Source organism: Vitis vinifera, chromosome 18, assembly GCF_030704535.1.
Source record: "Vitis vinifera cultivar Pinot Noir 40024 chromosome 18, ASM3070453v1".
NCBI classification, from domain to species: Eukaryota; Viridiplantae; Streptophyta; class Magnoliopsida; order Vitales; family Vitaceae; genus Vitis; species Vitis vinifera.
Window position 1 is genome coordinate 5,572,822 of NC_081822.1, and position 16,509 is coordinate 5,589,330.

The 16,509-nt window shown below is 37.8% G+C and overlaps 1 protein-coding gene across 2 annotated transcripts in view; it reads left to right on the forward strand.

The window, feature by feature from the left end:
- LOC100259137 (rho GTPase-activating protein REN1) overlaps positions 1-16,509 on the forward strand; it is a 49,983-nt gene that overhangs the window by 30,424 nt on the left and 3,050 nt on the right. For both annotated transcript variants that reach the window (XM_059735018.1, XM_010666073.3), the window contains exons 15-19: positions 7,776-8,012; positions 10,217-10,540; positions 10,843-10,892; positions 15,321-15,381; positions 15,479-15,562. In XM_059735018.1, coding sequence (XP_059591001.1) covers positions 7,776-8,012; positions 10,217-10,540; positions 10,843-10,892; positions 15,321-15,381; positions 15,479-15,562 — 756 coding nt within the window. The remainder of the gene's footprint in view (positions 1-7,775; positions 8,013-10,216; positions 10,541-10,842; positions 10,893-15,320; positions 15,382-15,478; positions 15,563-16,509) is intronic.

The window sequence follows — 16,509 nt, forward strand, 5'->3', positions numbered from 1 at the left end:
TTCTTTAATTATTTATTTTAATTTTTTTTGGTCCAATTGCATTTAAAAACCTTCTCACATAAATGCATTATTTTATTTATATCTTCTACTAGTCTGGTCTTTATTGAATCTTCTTTTGTAATATGGGTATTAACTCAAATTTTGGTCCAAATGATTATTTATGCTTGCTTTAGTCTTCCACTATCCTATTGACAATTAAGACTATAACTAAGGTTTGTTTATTTATGGAAAAGGCCATTGGGAACAAGAGATAGTATTTTGGTAAAATTCTCTAGAGTGAACTTTGACAATAACCTTATAAACAAATTAAAGTTCTTTCTCCGGCCCTATCATCAATTAGAAGATTTAACTTGTATGAGTTCCTGTTGGTTTGATGCTAATAACGGTAGTCCTTTTAGTATGGCAAGGATACATATGTATCCACGATTAAAAATTCATTGATGTTACACTTTTCTATATATCCCACCATATCTAGCATATGAACACACACATACATGTGGTGTTGTGTATTACGTTTTGATATTAGATTTAGAAATAAGTCAATAGAATCTTCTTATTTGTGTTTGAGTGTAAAAAAAAAAAAAAAAGAGCCAAAGTAGTATGAGATGTAATGGTGTAGAGGCTTGAAAAACATTTAGTGTCATGGAAGAGGCAATTCATTGTCTAAATATGCCAACTTCACTTAGGCTGAGACCAGAGAAGCAACAAAGGGACTTTCTGTGGGATGAAAGATGTGAGGGATTATAAAATTTGTGTTTCTTAACAAACCTTTAATATGTAGATGATTCATAATGTTTTTTAAAGAGAGGAAGAGTTCTATATTTCGACTAAATTTGTGAGATGGAAGGAAGGTGGTGTTCAGGGATAACAATGAACCCTTGGACTCTTGGATCAAATTGAGTGAAAATCTTTTAGAAATGGTTGAATGCTTTCAAGGGTTTCATTTCTTTTTATGTGAATAAAGGGCATATGACTAGGTTTTTGCTTGATATGTGGTTGTGGAGTGTTCTCAATAATAGCAAGAGTTTCTTTGAAAGTAAAAAAAAGAAGGTGAAGTGTAAGCCTATTAAAAAAGGTTGACATGCATTCAATAATTTCATTTCTTTTTGTGTTAGGATGGGTGGATGACTAGTATCCAAGGCTTGATATGTGATGTGGAGAGTCCTTTGGTGGTTTGGCTTCTGTGGTTAACAAAGAGGAGCAGACCCCGTTGAGTATCATTCTGGCTAATGGTAGCAATGGGGTGTTGGCCTCTAAGGGAGAGAAGTCAGTGGCTGGAGAAGATGCGGGAGGGGAGTTTGAGGGGTTGTTTCAGGACTTGGAAGGATGCCGTTGGGACAACAGCTGCCTAGTGAGGTTTAGTAAATTTTTGGGCTTCTCTACGGATGGTTTTGAAGGCGAAATCCTGAATTTGCTCCTAAGGACCAAGAGAAAAAGAGAGCAAAATTTGAAGAAGGGCTTGTCAAGGTCCACTAAGTTTGATCGGGAATTGAAAAAACTAGAGTGGTCTATTAATTATAATGGAGCAAGAAAGTAGAATTCTCTGGTCAGAGAAAGTGGGGTCAGATTCTCGACCGTTAGGTGAAGCTAAAGATTCTCTCCTGGAATGTCAGAGGGGCTAATGACAGAAATAAAAGAAAGGTAATTAAGGCCCTAATCAGGTCGCAAAAAGTGGATGTGGTGTGTTTGTAGGAGACTAAAATTCAAGACATGTCCCAGGGGGTTATTCACAGTCTTGGTGTGGGAAGATTCTTAGGTTGGGGAGCTGTGAATGCAAGGGGGGCAGTTAGAGGGGTGGTGGTCTTCTGGGATAAGAGAGTTTTGGAGTTAGTAGGCCTGGAAGTGGGAATCTTCTCAATTTTGTGTCGTTTTAAGAACTGCGAGGATGGGTTCATGTGGTTTTTTACAGGGGTCTACGGACCGACTTTGAAAAGTTATAGAGAACCTTTTTGGGAAGAGTTAGGTGCCATTCGAGGGTTGTGGTCTGATTCTTGGTGCATCAGTGGGGACTTCAACATGATTAGATTTCCCAGTGAACGTAGTAGAGAAGGAAGATTGTTTGGTTCCATGAGAAGGTTTTGCGAAGGTGTTAGATGAGTTGGCTTTAAGAGATTTACCTCTTTAGGGAGGGCCTTATACGTGGAGTGGAGGGCTGAATGGTCAATTCAGGTCAAGACTGGATCGTTTTCTGATTTCGGAGGATTGGGAAAATCATTTTAGTGGGGTGTCTCAAAGCACTCTCCCAAGGCCCGTGTTTGATCACTTCCCAATTCTGTTAGATGGGGGTGGGGTGAGGAGAAGTCCAATTCCATTTTGTTTTGAGAATATGTGGTTAAAGGAGAAGGGCTTTAAGGAGCTTCTTAAGGGTTGGTGGCAAGGTTTCAATTATAGTGGGTCTTATAGTTTTGTTCTCTCAGAAAAACTAAAAGCGTTAAAAATTAAGTTGAAGAATTGGAATAAGGAAGTTTTTGGTAAAGTGGGGGTGAACTTGAGGATGGCCTTGGACAAAGTGTCCTTTTGGGATGATCAGGAGCGGCAGAAAGCTTTAAACGAGCAGGAGTTAGAGGCTAGAAAAGAGGTCAGGGAGGACTTTAAGAAGTGGGTGCTTATGGAGGAAATCTCGTGGAGGCAGAAATCAAGAGAAACATGGTTGAAGAAAGGCGATAAGAACACGGGATTCTTTCATAAGATGACAAATTCTAACAGTATGAGGAATTGTTTGAAAAAGATTAAAGTTAAGGGTAACTGGCTTTCAGAAGATCAAGAAATTCAAAAGGGTGTGGTGAGGGCCTATCAGGATCTGTTATCGGATCCTAGTGGCTGGCACCCTGGTATGAACAGTATGGAGTTTGATAGAATTGGGAGTGAGGAGGCTGCTAGGTTGGAGGAGATGTTCTATGTGGAAAAGGTGTTTCTGGCCCTCTCAGAGTTGAATGGGGACAAGACTCCTGGTCCGAATGGTTTCCCCATTGTTTTCTGGCAGTTTTGTTGGGATTTCGTCAAAGAGGAACTAATGGGCTTCTTCAAGGATTTTTTTGAGAGGAGGAAATTTGTTAGAAGTCTGAACTCCACGTTCCTGGATTTAGTCCCTAAGAAAGGCAGGGCTGATGATTTACGCGATTATAGACCCATCAGTTTGGTGGGAGGCCTGTACAAGCTTCTCGCCAAGGTCCTAGCTAATAGGTTGAAGAAGGTAGCAAGTAAGGTGGTGTCTCCTACCCAAAATGCCTTTGTTGAAGGAAGACAAATCCTTGATGCTGCGTTAATTGCTAATGAGGCCATAGACTCGCTGCTGAAAGGGGATGAAGCTGGTGTGTTATGCAAATTGGACCTAGAGAAGGCTTATGATCATATTAACTGGGATTTCCTGTTGACAGTGATGCAAAAAATGGGTTTTGGGGAGAAATGGGCTGGTTGGATCAGGTGGTGCATCTCCATTGCTTCTTTTTCAGTTTTGATTAACGGATCGCCTGCGGGTTTTTTCCAGAGCACTCGAGGGTTAAGGCAAGGAGACCCCATTTCCCCTTACTTGTTTGTTTTAGGGATGGAGGCCTTAAGCTGCCTCATTAACAGAGCAGTTAGGGGGGGTTTCCTGACATGCTGCAGGTTAAGGGGTAGGGGTGGCAGTGGGATTCAAGTGTCTCACATGTTGTTTGCTGATGACACGTTGGTTTTTTGTGAGGATTCCCAAGAGAAAATGGCTATTCTAAGCTGGCTTTTAATGTGGTTTGAAGCCATTTCTGGTCTGAGCATCGATTTGAACAAAAGTGAATTCTGCCAGTGGGAAGAGTAGAGAACATTGAGGTTTTGGCTTCAGAATTGGGATGCAAAGTGGGTTCTCTCCCCTCCACTTATTTGGGGCTCCCTCTAGGAGCTCCTCATAAGTCGGTGGCTGTATGGGATGGTGTGGAAGAAAGGATGCGAAAGAGGCTTGCTTTGTGGAAGAGGCAGTTCATTTCCAAGGGGGGGAGAATCACTCTCATTTGGAGCACTTTGGTTAGCATGTCGATCTATCTTATGTCCTTGCTGCGTATGCCTAGAGTTGTTAGATTGAGGTTTGAGAAAATCCAAAGGATTTCCTTTGGGATGGGGGTGCGTTGGAGAAGAGGCCCCATCTTGTAAAGTGGGATGTGGTTTGTTCTCATAAAAAGAAAGGCGGTTTGGGGATTAGAAAAATTTCTATTCTCAATAGGTCCCTATTGTGTAAATGGAGTTGGCACTTTGCGGTTGAAAGATAGTCCTTTTGGAAGCTTATTAAGTAGGAAGTATGGGGAAGAAGGTGGAGGGTGGATTTCTCGTGAGGTTAGGGAGGGCTATGGGGTGGGGTTTTGGAAGGAAATTAGAAAGGAAGGCTTTCTGATGTTCAAAAATGTTTCTTTTGCTGTAGGGGATGGTAGAAGGGTGAAATTTTGAAAGGACATTTGGTGTGGAAACATTCCCCTTTGTGAGGCTTTTCCTTCTTTGTTTGCCTTTGCGGTCTCTCAAGATGCGTGGGTAGCAGATTGTTGGGACTCTATGGGGGATGGTCTCCTTATTTCTCTAGACCCTTTAATGATTGGGAGATGGAGGCGGTAGTGAGTCTCCTTTCGATCCTTCAAGGAAAGAGGCTTTTTGTTGAGCTGGAGGATAGAGTGTTGTGGAATGCTTCTAAGAATGGGATTTTCTCTGTAAAATCCCTTTACAATACTCTTGATTCTAGTGGTGCAGTCTCATTTCCTTGGAGAATCATTTGGAGCCCTTGTGTGCCTACAATGGTGGGTTTTTTTGCTTGGGAAGTTTCTTTGGGGGAAGGTTCTAACCCAAGATCAACTCAAAAGGAGGGGTTGGATTTTAGCAAACAGGTGCTTCTTGTGTTGTGATGAAGAGGAGACAATAAATCACATCCTTATTCATTGCCCCAAGGCGAGGGTATTGTGGAATCTTGTGTTTTCGTTGTTTGGTGTTAATTAGGTCCTTCCGCTTACGGTTAGAGACACTCTCCTTGGTTGGTCTGCTTCCTTTGTGGATAAGAAGCGTGGAAAGACTTGGCGGACAGCTCCTCTCTGTTTATTTTGGACGGTTTGGAAAGAAAGAAATATGATAGTTTTTGATAATGAGGCTTTGTCGATCCAAAGATTGAAAAACTCCTTCGTTTGTAATCTTTTCTCTTGGTCTAAGTCTTATTTAGATGGAGAACCCCATTCCTTAATTAACTTTGTTGATTGGTTGGGTTCTAGGTGAGGGCTGGTGAGTGTTTGCTTTTTTGCGTTTTTTGTCTTGTGGTTTCTTGTGTATACTTCCTGTATGCTTCGGGTTGCTTTCTTGCTCCCTTTTTCTAATAAATTTTCTGTGGTTTATCTATTGAAAAAAAAAAAAATTAATGCTACAGAAATTAACAATAAAACTTCCTTTAGGTGATTATTAGTGCAAGGAAGATAGTTTTAGGCACTGGAATCTGAGTTTTATTAGAAGCTTCCATGATCAGGAACTAGAAAAGATGCAGAATTTTATGACTTGTATCTATATAAAGAAAGTTACAGTAGAAAAAAGTGATTTTTCTATATGAATACTTTTAATTAAGGAGTTGTTAGTTTCTTAAATATTGTGGCACTCTCAAGTTTGTTTCTGCGAGTCTCCATGAGATAGGATATGTAATCTGGTTAATTAGTGTTGTCTATATAAAAAGGAGAAATGGCAAATCTCATTCTTCTACATTGTGAATGGTAAAACAACTTCAGATTTTAATGTTCTCCATGGTTGGGCTTTCATGGCTTATGCCTAACTTTATTAAAAATTCTTTGTGTTGTAGAAAAGAAGTTATGTGGGAAAGCAATGGCCAAGATTGTGGGTAATAGCCTTGTTATGCATTATTTAGTGTTTATCAAGGAAACAATCAACGAATTTTTGAAGGGGTATAGATCTCTAATCTAGAGCTCAAGGATGTTTTTTTTCTAAAGTCTTAGGTCATGTGGTCGATGGATGCCTTTGGTGAAGGAAGTATGCCTTTTTTCAACTTTGTAGATAGATGGGTATGGAGTGAGTCTCCAATTAATGTTTGTTGATGTTGAGTTATTTCCTTTTTTCATTTTTGCTAGCCTTAGAAGGTGATTCTTTGTATATTTCTTGAACCAGTATTGACCCTTTCTTGGCATTTTTGGTATTACAATTTTTTTCCTTCATCCATCTCATTTTAGCTTTTCACCTCCAATTATAAATTTCTTTATCTTTATCTTTTTTTTTTTTTTTTTTTTTCAAATTTTTTTTGTTAGAGTGCATGATATACATTGTGGACCCTAATCTTATGAATTTAAGCTTTTAGGAAAATTAGTTGTTCAATATGGTATTAGAGCCTAGTTTGGTGGGAGGTCATGCGTTTGAACCTCACCATCACATGTTTATTTATCCAATTTAGTAAGCCCAAAAATGGAGGCTACATGTGAGGAATGGTGTTAGACTGCATAATATCTATTGGGAGCCCAAATCCTACAAGTTTAAGCTTTAAGGAAAATGCGTTGTTCAACACTTTGCATTCCCCTACCCTCGTAATATCCTTCCATCCTTTCTTAAAGTTCCATGTCTCTTGATTCATTTCCCTTTTTCATGGGATCTTACAAAAGGAAAGAGCTGCAAAGAGACGCTTAATACTGCAGAATTTCTATCATTTCATTTTGCTGCTTATGTATTGATGTAGATCAAGGGACTCAGTTGTCCAATTTTCATGGAGCTTGGAATTTGTTGCTTTTGTAGCATTTTGGTTAGACAAGGTTTTTTGCTACTGCTTATCTTTATGTTACTTTGTACAGGGGTTTTTAATCACAAATTTACAGGTGATCCAGGAGTCTAGTGCATGAGCAATTTTTTCTAAAAACTAATGAATTGTTTTATAAAATTCAGAAATTTTTTACCTACTATTTTTTTTAATCATTCAGCCATATGTTGACAGATTTCCGAATAATTTGTCCAATTATCAGACAAATTAATTAAAGTACTAAAGCTATGGTTCTTTTTCTTTAAGTGGATTTTTGTGAATAATTACTGGATCTAAAACCAAGAGATTAGTGCTTGCACACCCTTATTTCTATTAATGCAATATTTTGTTCAAGAAAGAAAGAAAAAAGATATAACTTTTCTTTACAGCTATATTTGAAAAATAAAAAAAGCTAAATTTGGTTAAAATAACATACATTTTAAAAGGACTGATTGTTTATGTCTGCGATACCTGGACCTCTCAACTTCATCCAATGTACCGATACTAATATGAATGACATGGGTGTGGGTGGGTATGAGATCCTTGTTGAGTACACCTGTTTTGCTTTAGATGCGGCTATTTAATTCTTCATTTATTTCCTTTTTCCATTGTTAATTATCCTAACTGGAAAGTGTTGAGATTGTCTGGTTTTTTAGGATATATTTTTGAGGATATTTAGGGATAAAAGAGTTCTTTTATCAAGGATATGTTTCTTTTCCTTCTGATTGAATTTGAACTGATTTTTTATTTTTTTCTTATACTGCATATCCAAGTACCCACTATTAAGATAATTTCCAGTCAGGGTCCCTCTATCTCAAAATTTGGGGAAATGAAGGATCAAATAGTTAGACACATAGCCACATTTGACGCATACACTTGAACCCATATAATGTAGGGGTATAAGGCTATTAAAATCCCTGAACTGTGAAGGGTGGTTCTTTCACTATATGTTAATACTGATTGCTTCAGCTTTAATTAGTTCACGTTCTTTCCCTTTTTTTTTCTTTTTTTTCTTTTTTAAAGCTCCATGAACTAATACTATGTGCAGGAGGCGTCCATGTCTGCTGACCTATACACTGATTCAGAAGAGAGTGGATGTGAGACTGAGGAGCAAACTGATGATGATGACGATGATGACGATGATGATGAGATCCTGGAAGATGATGGATATGATGATGTAACAGAAGACCCTGATGCAGATACAGATGATGATCTGGAACATTCATCAAATGGAACCTGCAGTGAAAGTGGTAACAATGGAGATGATGATCTTTGTCATGATAAGGCTCGTTCTTGTACTCTTAATGTTAGCTTCTATAGTTACATATTAATAGGTGGTAGCAGAAACTTAGCTTTATCAATAACTCAGGCTTCTGTTTTATTATGCTAAACATCTTTCAAATGCACAATTATGTTGTTAAATTAAAATGGTGAAGTTGATGCCTTCTTTTCTGTTCTCTTTCAATTTCTGAACTGATTACACTATTCTTTTAGAGTCGTCTTCTACTAGTTTTAGCCTTTTTTCTTTAACTGTTTGCTATTGCCAGTCCAAATGTAATATCAGTTAACAAGGATTATATTTCTTGATAGTTTTCATATTCTTAACCCTGCCACAAATTTACATATGGAACATTATGACTCAATTTATGCACTAAATTTTCAGTCATGGATGCTAGATTCCTCCAGACAGGTTTCCTTAGCATAATACTTGTGCATGTGCTAGATCAATCTGTCTGTGTCCTTCGATGCACTTGGCCTGACATTTTCCATCTTAAGGATCTTGCTTCTATAAATATAGGTTGTCTATGGAGCCTGGGTTGGTGAAGCTAGAATTAAAATGTGACTGAAATACTGTTAGATAATATTATTGTTGACATGTTTTATAAATTTTTGCAAATTGTTTTTAATTAATTTAAATTTAGAAGAACTATCAGTTCCATCCTCAAATTAAGGATTGAATGTAATCTCTGTTCAGGGCTGTATGACTAATTTTGATTGTGCATGTGCATAATATGAAGGAAAAAAAGTCTCATGTACTCATTTTTAATAGTCAGAAGTTTTTTTTTTCACTTTTATAAACTATGAATGTGGATATATTTTAATTGGACTCATTATGCTGGTACAACATGAAAAACATACTTGGGAAGAATGACATATCCACTTGTAACTTTATCATAACTTCATCTTGGTTCACCTGTTAAGGACTCTAGATAAACAGAACTAAAAAGTGAGTTCATTGATGTGCAAGCAAGAACTAGAATCATAAATTTGTGTAAAATGGGTACATGAATTTTTTTGTATCGTCTTGTGCATTCTGAAGGTTCTCTTACCAAACACAGTTTTCCTTCATATTCTATTTTGGCTCATGAGTACAAGGGTCTCAAGTGCATGGAATATTACAAAATGACGGCAAATAATGAAGAGAGCTGTGTTTTTGTTTACTAGTACCGTCAGACAAAGCTTAGTGAGCATATGATGTTATGTTATTCCTTTAGAAACCTTATGTAAGGTCATAGCTTTATTCCATGATGGATTAGACTTAATGATGCACAGCTAAAAAAATGGAATTTATCCGTGCTGTACCTGAATCTATTATCAGTATTAGAAGAGAGTTTACTCAGAAGGGAACATGAACTACAGAAATTTTTATATGTTAACCTATGCTCAATCTTACTAAAAGAATTTGTAAATGGTAAATAGTTTCTTTAGTGGGTATGTAATGTAAGTCAGTTGCATCTTTTTAAAGTACAGGCTTTTAATTATTAAATCTTTGTAGCTATGTGCACCATTTATGTCATATGAGAAATGCTTAGTGTTGTGCTCCTTTCCTATGAGTTGTCTCTTGTGCATGTCTTTTTGCATCTCCAAGGTTATATAATGATATTTGGACGTCTGCATTTGCTCATACATATTTTTTAACAACATTAGAATGGAATAGATCTGCAGAATTACTAATGTTAATTACGTTTCTACGGTCCTCATGATTGTCCTGGTCTTATCACAAGAAATGGCATAGGATTTACAAATCCTAATACTATTCAACATTCATTTAATTGTTTAAGACCTTGCAAGTTACCGGTATCATTGTTATCTGAATTCATTGTTTCGAGAATTGTTTAAATATTTTTCTCTAATAACCATTTCACAGATTACGCCAAACATCTTTTTTCTTTTGTCTTAGTTTTTCTTTATCATTCTCCTTAAACTCATAGTGTGACATAGTTTCTTCTCTATCACTCCCCTTTAATGTTCACAATTCATTATTGTTACAGGTTTAATCACTCTGATGTTGCTATGGTCTTTTATTGTTTTTTGTTCTTGTGGATATTTTAGTGCCACTTTTCCTATATATATCCCTTGGTTGTTTTATTATTATCTGGTTGTCCTGAAAACCTATTGCTTGTGGATATTTTATTGTTATTTGAGTTATTATTTTTATCCTTTCGTTAAAAAGAAAAATACCAAACACTAGCTATTTTTATGATGCAGGACTCTGAAGGTTATAGCTCAAGTTCCAAGTCCTCTGAAGTAGGTGATGGTTTTGAAGCCAATCAGAAGTTGTCATCAAGTCCACCCCAAATTTCATTGCTTCATCAGGAGAATGTAGAAAATAGTGGCAAATTTCAGACTCAAAGTAATAGTTGTTCAGCAATGCAGGGTAGTTATTCTGGCGAACAATTAGAAGAAGTTCCTGTAGAAGCTAGCTCCATACATAAGCTAGCTGGCCAGCGTTCATCCCCTCATATTAAAAAATCTACGACTATAGCAAGTGGACCAATGAATAAGCGCCCTACTGTTTGGGGCCGTACCCCTGTAAGTATAACTATGTCTTCACCACTCATGATTTTTTTTTTTTTTTTTTGATAGGTAAATTTTTGTCCCCAATGGGACTTGAACCTGGAACCTCCCATAAATCATTCATGATGTTATAGTCTGTTTTTGAGTGTTTCAGTCATTTTATATATTAGATCTAACTCTACAATCTACCTTTACAAGAGGGGGCCACTGAGCTTTTCTCATTTAATTCATTCCATTTGTCAGTTTGTTGCCATTTTCATTTTCTTCCCATGTAGCTGCTGTAACTAAAATACATTTTCCCCCTGACTTGATTCCAGGGAAGAAAAAACCTTTCCATGGAATCCATTGATTATGTCGTTGAAGATGAGTAAGTGACGGATCTTTCATCTATATAAATGTTTCTTTGGTTTTGTTATTGTGTTTATTTATTTAGTTATCTACACCCTTGGCATAATCAGTACAAGCACAGTCTGATCGTATATTATACATATATACTTGTAAGATCATATTCATATAATATGCGTGAGAGATAAACATCTAGGCAGGTTTACATCATGTTTTGATGTTACAAATTAAATGGCTTGGATGAATGCAATATGTGTCCTAAATTGAATCTATACTTGTATAGTCGATTGTCTACATGGATTTTGTAATCTTTAGTAGAACTGTTTGATCATTGTCTTACATGGCTGCAACAAAATTCTACCTTTTGGTTTGCCTTAGACCTTAGTCTTTCTGTCAATTATGAGCTTTCATAAATCTAATTTCAGTTTGTGCTGACTGTTGCTAAAATTATGAAAGTATATTTGGGGAGTTAAGAGAGTTGGGTCTGGGGAGGGGAACAAGTATGTTGCAGCCAATAAGTTACATGAGTTTGTCAATAATCCCTTAAAATGATGCTTTGATAAATTGGATTCATGTTTTGATGAAATGGGGTTCATGGAGCTGACTCCAAAATACTTGGGATAAAGGGCATTGTTGAGAGAGAGAGAAAGAAGAAAGACCTTAATTCTCATTCATGTAATATCTACTTACAATTGAGAAATATATATATATACAAGGCTAGGAGTCCTAACTACTATACATGTGACCTATATTAACAAGGAAAGATTATACACTATAAATACATTATATTCAACACTCCTCCTCAAGCTGGAGCATATAAGTCATATGCACCAAGCTTGTTACAAATATATTTAATCCTAGGACCACCTCTGAGAGATTTAGTGAAGATGTCTGCTAGTTGATCATTTGAATTAACAAAACTTGTAGCAACACATCTTGATGCAATCTTCTCTCTAATGAAATGACAGTCAACGTCAATATGTTTGGTCCTTTCATGAAAGATTGGATTGGATGCAATATGTAATGCGGCCTGGTTATCACAGATGAGTTTCATCTGTTCATCCTTTCCAAATCTCAACTCTCGAAGAAGATGTCTCAACCATATGAGTTCACATGTTGCCAAATCCATAGCTCGATACTCGGCTTCAGCGCTAGATCTGGCTACTACATCTTGTTTCTTACTCTTCCAAGATATTAGATTACCTCCAATAAAAACACAGTACCCTAAAGTGGAACGTCTATTTGTGGGTGAGCCAGCCCAATCTGCATTTGTGTAACCAACAACCTGAGTATGACCTCTGTTCTCGTACAACACACCTTGGCCTGGTGTACTTTTGATATATCGAAGAATGCGGATTACGGCATCCCAATGGCTATCACATGGTGACTGTAGGAATTGACTAACAACACTCATAGGAAAAGAAATGTCTGGACGAGTAATGGTGAGATAGTTCAATTTACCTACGAGCCGTCGATATCTCCCGAGGTCTCCTAAAGGCTCCCCCTGTCCTGGTACAAGTTTGACATTCGGATCCATAGGTGTGTCTGCCGGTTTATAGTTTAACATACCGGTTTCTTCCAGGATGTCTAAAGCATACTTCCTTTGGGAAAGGACCACACCAGAACTGGATTGAGCTATCTCAATTCCCAAGAAATACTTGAGTTTCCCCAAGTCTTTGGTCTGAAAGTGGGTAAAAAGATGTTGCTTTAGTTTCTAAATACCATCTTGATCACTGCCTGTAATGACGATGTCGTCTACATAAACAACCAGATAAATACATTGCCCCAAAGAGTTATGATGATAGAAAACTGAATGGTCTGCTGTATTGCGAATCATGCCAAACTTTTGAACAACAGAACTAAAACGGCCAAACCATGCTCGAGGAGATTGTTTCAAGCCATATAGAGAACGGCGTAACCTGCACACTAAACCAGACCCCCCCTGAGCAACAAAACCAGGAGGTTGCTCCATATAAACTTCCTTGGCAAGATCACCATGAAGGAAGACATTTTTAATATCCAACTGATAAAGAGGCCAAGAACACATAGCAGCCATGGAGAGAAGCAGACGGACAGAAGCAATCTTGGCAACAGGAGAGAATGTGTCACCATAATCAGAACCATAAACCTGAGTATAGCCTTTAGCAACTAAGTGGGCCTTAAGGCGATCAACCTGACCATCAGGACCAACCTTAACTGCGTAGACCCAACGACAGCCAACGGTAGATTTACCAGAGGGTAAAACAACAAGATCCCAAGTGCCATTAGAGTGTAGAGCAGCCATTTCATCCACCATTGCCTGTCACTAGCCTGGATGGGAAAAAGCTTCATGGGTGCTTTTTGGAAGAGAAACAGAGGATATAGCAGAAACAAAAGCAGAATAGGGTGAAGATAATCGATGATAACTCAAAAAATTGTAAATAGGATGAGGATTACGAGTAGAGCGAGTACCTTTCTGAACAGCAATGGGTAAGTCATTAGGAGAAGGCAGAGCCGGGGCAAGTGAAGCCGAAGGGATAGGAAGTGAGTCAGCAGGTGCCTCAGCAAAAGGGAGAGGAGCAACGACACGAGGGTGACGATGATAAACCTGAAGTGGTCGAGGAGGCATAGCATCAGGTGGGGAGACAATGGGAATAGGCAAGACTTCAGAAACAGGAAGAGACTCAGAAGTGGTGGAAAAGAATGGTGAGTCCTCAAAGAAGGTGACATCAGCGGAGATAAAGTATCGATGAGTCTCAAGAGAATAACAACGATAACCCTTCTGAAGTCTGGAGTATCTCAAGAAGAGGCACTTCATGGCTTTGGCGGAAAGCTTGTCCTGTCCAGGAGTGAGAATACGAACAAAGCAAGTACAACCAAAGACACGAGGAGGAAAAAAATAAAGTGGTTGGTCAAGGAAGAGAAGGGAGTGAGGAATCTGATCGTGTAAGACAGAGGATGGCATACGATTAATCAAATAACAAGCGGTAAGAACAGCGTCCCCCCAAAAACGAAAAGGAACATTACTATGGAGGAGGATAGTACGAGCTGTCTCAACAAGATGTCGATTCTTGTGTTCAGCTACCCCATTTTGTTGAGGAGTATGAGCACAAGAAGACTGATGAAGAATCCCATGATGAGATATAAACGAAGTAAATGGGGCTGAAAAATATTCCCTGGCATTGTCACTGCGTAACACACGAATAGAAATATTGAACTGGGTTTGGATTTCAGCATAAAATTTCTGGAAAATAGAGAATAACTCAGCTCGATTTTTCATTAAAAATAACCAAGTACATCGAGAATAGTCATCAATGAAAGTGACAAAATACTGAAATCCTAAAGTAGACGCAATCCGACAAGGACCCCAAACATTAGTGTGGACAAGCTCAAAAGGAGACTTTGCCCGATTATTCAAACGCTTTGGGAACGAGACACGAGTATGTTTCCCAAGCTGACATAACTCACACGGAAGCGACGACAAAGTGGAAAAACGAGGGACCATCTTCTGGAACTTGGAGAGACTAGGGTGGCCCAGACGATTGTGAATGAGGAGAGGAGCATCAGTGGAAATGCAAACTGCAGGAGATGAATCCGAGGTGAGGTGATAGAGGCCTTGAGACTCACGTCCTATGCCAATCGTCTTCCCCGTACTCCGGTCCTGCAAGGTCACAAATTTATCAGAAAAGGTAATAGAGCAATTAAGAGTACGAGTGATTTTGTTGATGGAAATAAGATTAAAAGGACATTCAGGAGTATAAAGGACAAAAGTGAGAGGTAGAGAAGGCAGAGGAAAGGCCAAACCAATACCTTTAGCCACAGTTTGAAAACCATTAGCTAAGGTAACAGTAGGTAAAGCAGAGGTAGTAGTAATAGAGGAGAAAAGATCCTTATTACCAGATAAGTGATCAGAAGCTCCAGAATCTAGAATCCAGGGTCCAAGAGAAGATGTGTGGGTAAGGCAGGCAGAGGTTGGATTTGGAGCGCTGTGTATCAACTGGAATATAAGGTCCTATTATTACCTTTCTCGCCAATACTATGAGACTTGCTAGGACTGCCACAGCTCGTAAGGATGCTGTTAACTTTCTCTGATAATCACTGCAATGCTCGCTACTAGTACAAATTTTTTTTCTTAATGAGCTGAAAGTTGAAACTGAAACTTGTCACCTGTAATATCTATGGTGTTCAGGTTCAGATTTTGTATATTTCATTAGGATTGCATAACACTTTTACTTTGGCAACTCAACATACATTTTTGGAGCCTTGAATGATTTACCATGAAGGTTCACTAGAAGCTTTTGGCATTGGGATGCAGCATTTTGAACATATATAGTATAGCATTCTTTAACAAGAAAATGCATTTTAATCTTCAATTACATAGATCGTTAGAAAAAGAAGATTAGTTTTAATTTTCTTTTTTTAAATGACTCCACTTTATTTGAATACATCTGATTCTTTGACTCATTGATAGGGTTGAAATCCAGAGGCTTGAGGCCTGGAAAGCTGACCTACAGAATAGAATTGCTGAAGAGGTAGAGATATAAGTTGTTTTTCACTTTCCAGGCATCATCTTCGTATAAATTTGGTTAGGAATATTTCATTTCAATGATAAGGTTTTGCTCTTTACAGTCTAAAGAGAATGCAGTACTGCAAGCAAGTTTGGAAAGAAGAAAAAGGGACTTGCATGAGCATCGCCAAGCACTTGAGCAAGATGTAAGGAAGAACATATTTTTCCTTTATGTCATTTAATAATTCATTTTTCCATCTTGTTGAATATGATAGGATGCCCATTTAGTTTAGAAAAACTAACATTCATATTACGTTCTTCAATATATCATATATATGGCTTGAAATGTAGCTTTACTTTGTTCTTTAAGAGTCAATCAGAAATTTGGTCGTGCCTTCTTTTTCCCCTGAATTACTATTCTTTGCAAATTCCATTGTAAATTTGATTTGAAAGAATGTCTCGAAATGTGTTTTGACAGGTAAACATCCATGTTATGTTCTTCAAAATAGCAAGTACATGGCTTTAAATATACTCTTACTGAGTTCTTCAAGATTTTGTCAGAAATCTGGTTGTGCTTTTTTCCCCTTAAATCAATTTTCTTTACAAAATGCCTTTGTAAATCAAGCTGGATGAATGCCTAGCAATAGTCACAATTTTTTGTTAAAACCAATGTACCATTTCCTTTTCCTTTGCATGCACAGGGACAGTGGGTGCAGTAGTTTATTGTGGTATCCAAGATGATCCTTAAGAAAAACTCATAGTTTAGAAGTATAGGAGGGACTCTCTCCTAATGTTTTTTAAGTAAAGCTAGAGAAGCAAGAGCCATTCAAGATCCTTCCTATGGATAGAATCAAATAATGCTTGCTAGATTTCCACTACGATGGATTATATGAAGTGGAAATTAAATATGCCCTTTTGGGGTAGTGGTTAACTTGTCAAAATGACGTTTCTACCCCTGTTGTGATTTAAAGAGACTTCATTGACCTTGAATAATGGGTGGATGGTGAAACTCAGACCATGAGGCTTATCTGATGAGTACATCAGAGAATTAGATAGAGTTCAGATTGCTAATGGCCTCATGGATGAGGAAAACAGCTTATATGCCCAAAAGAGAATGAAGTTATGGTGCTGAAAGTATCCATCTGTGTGCGTT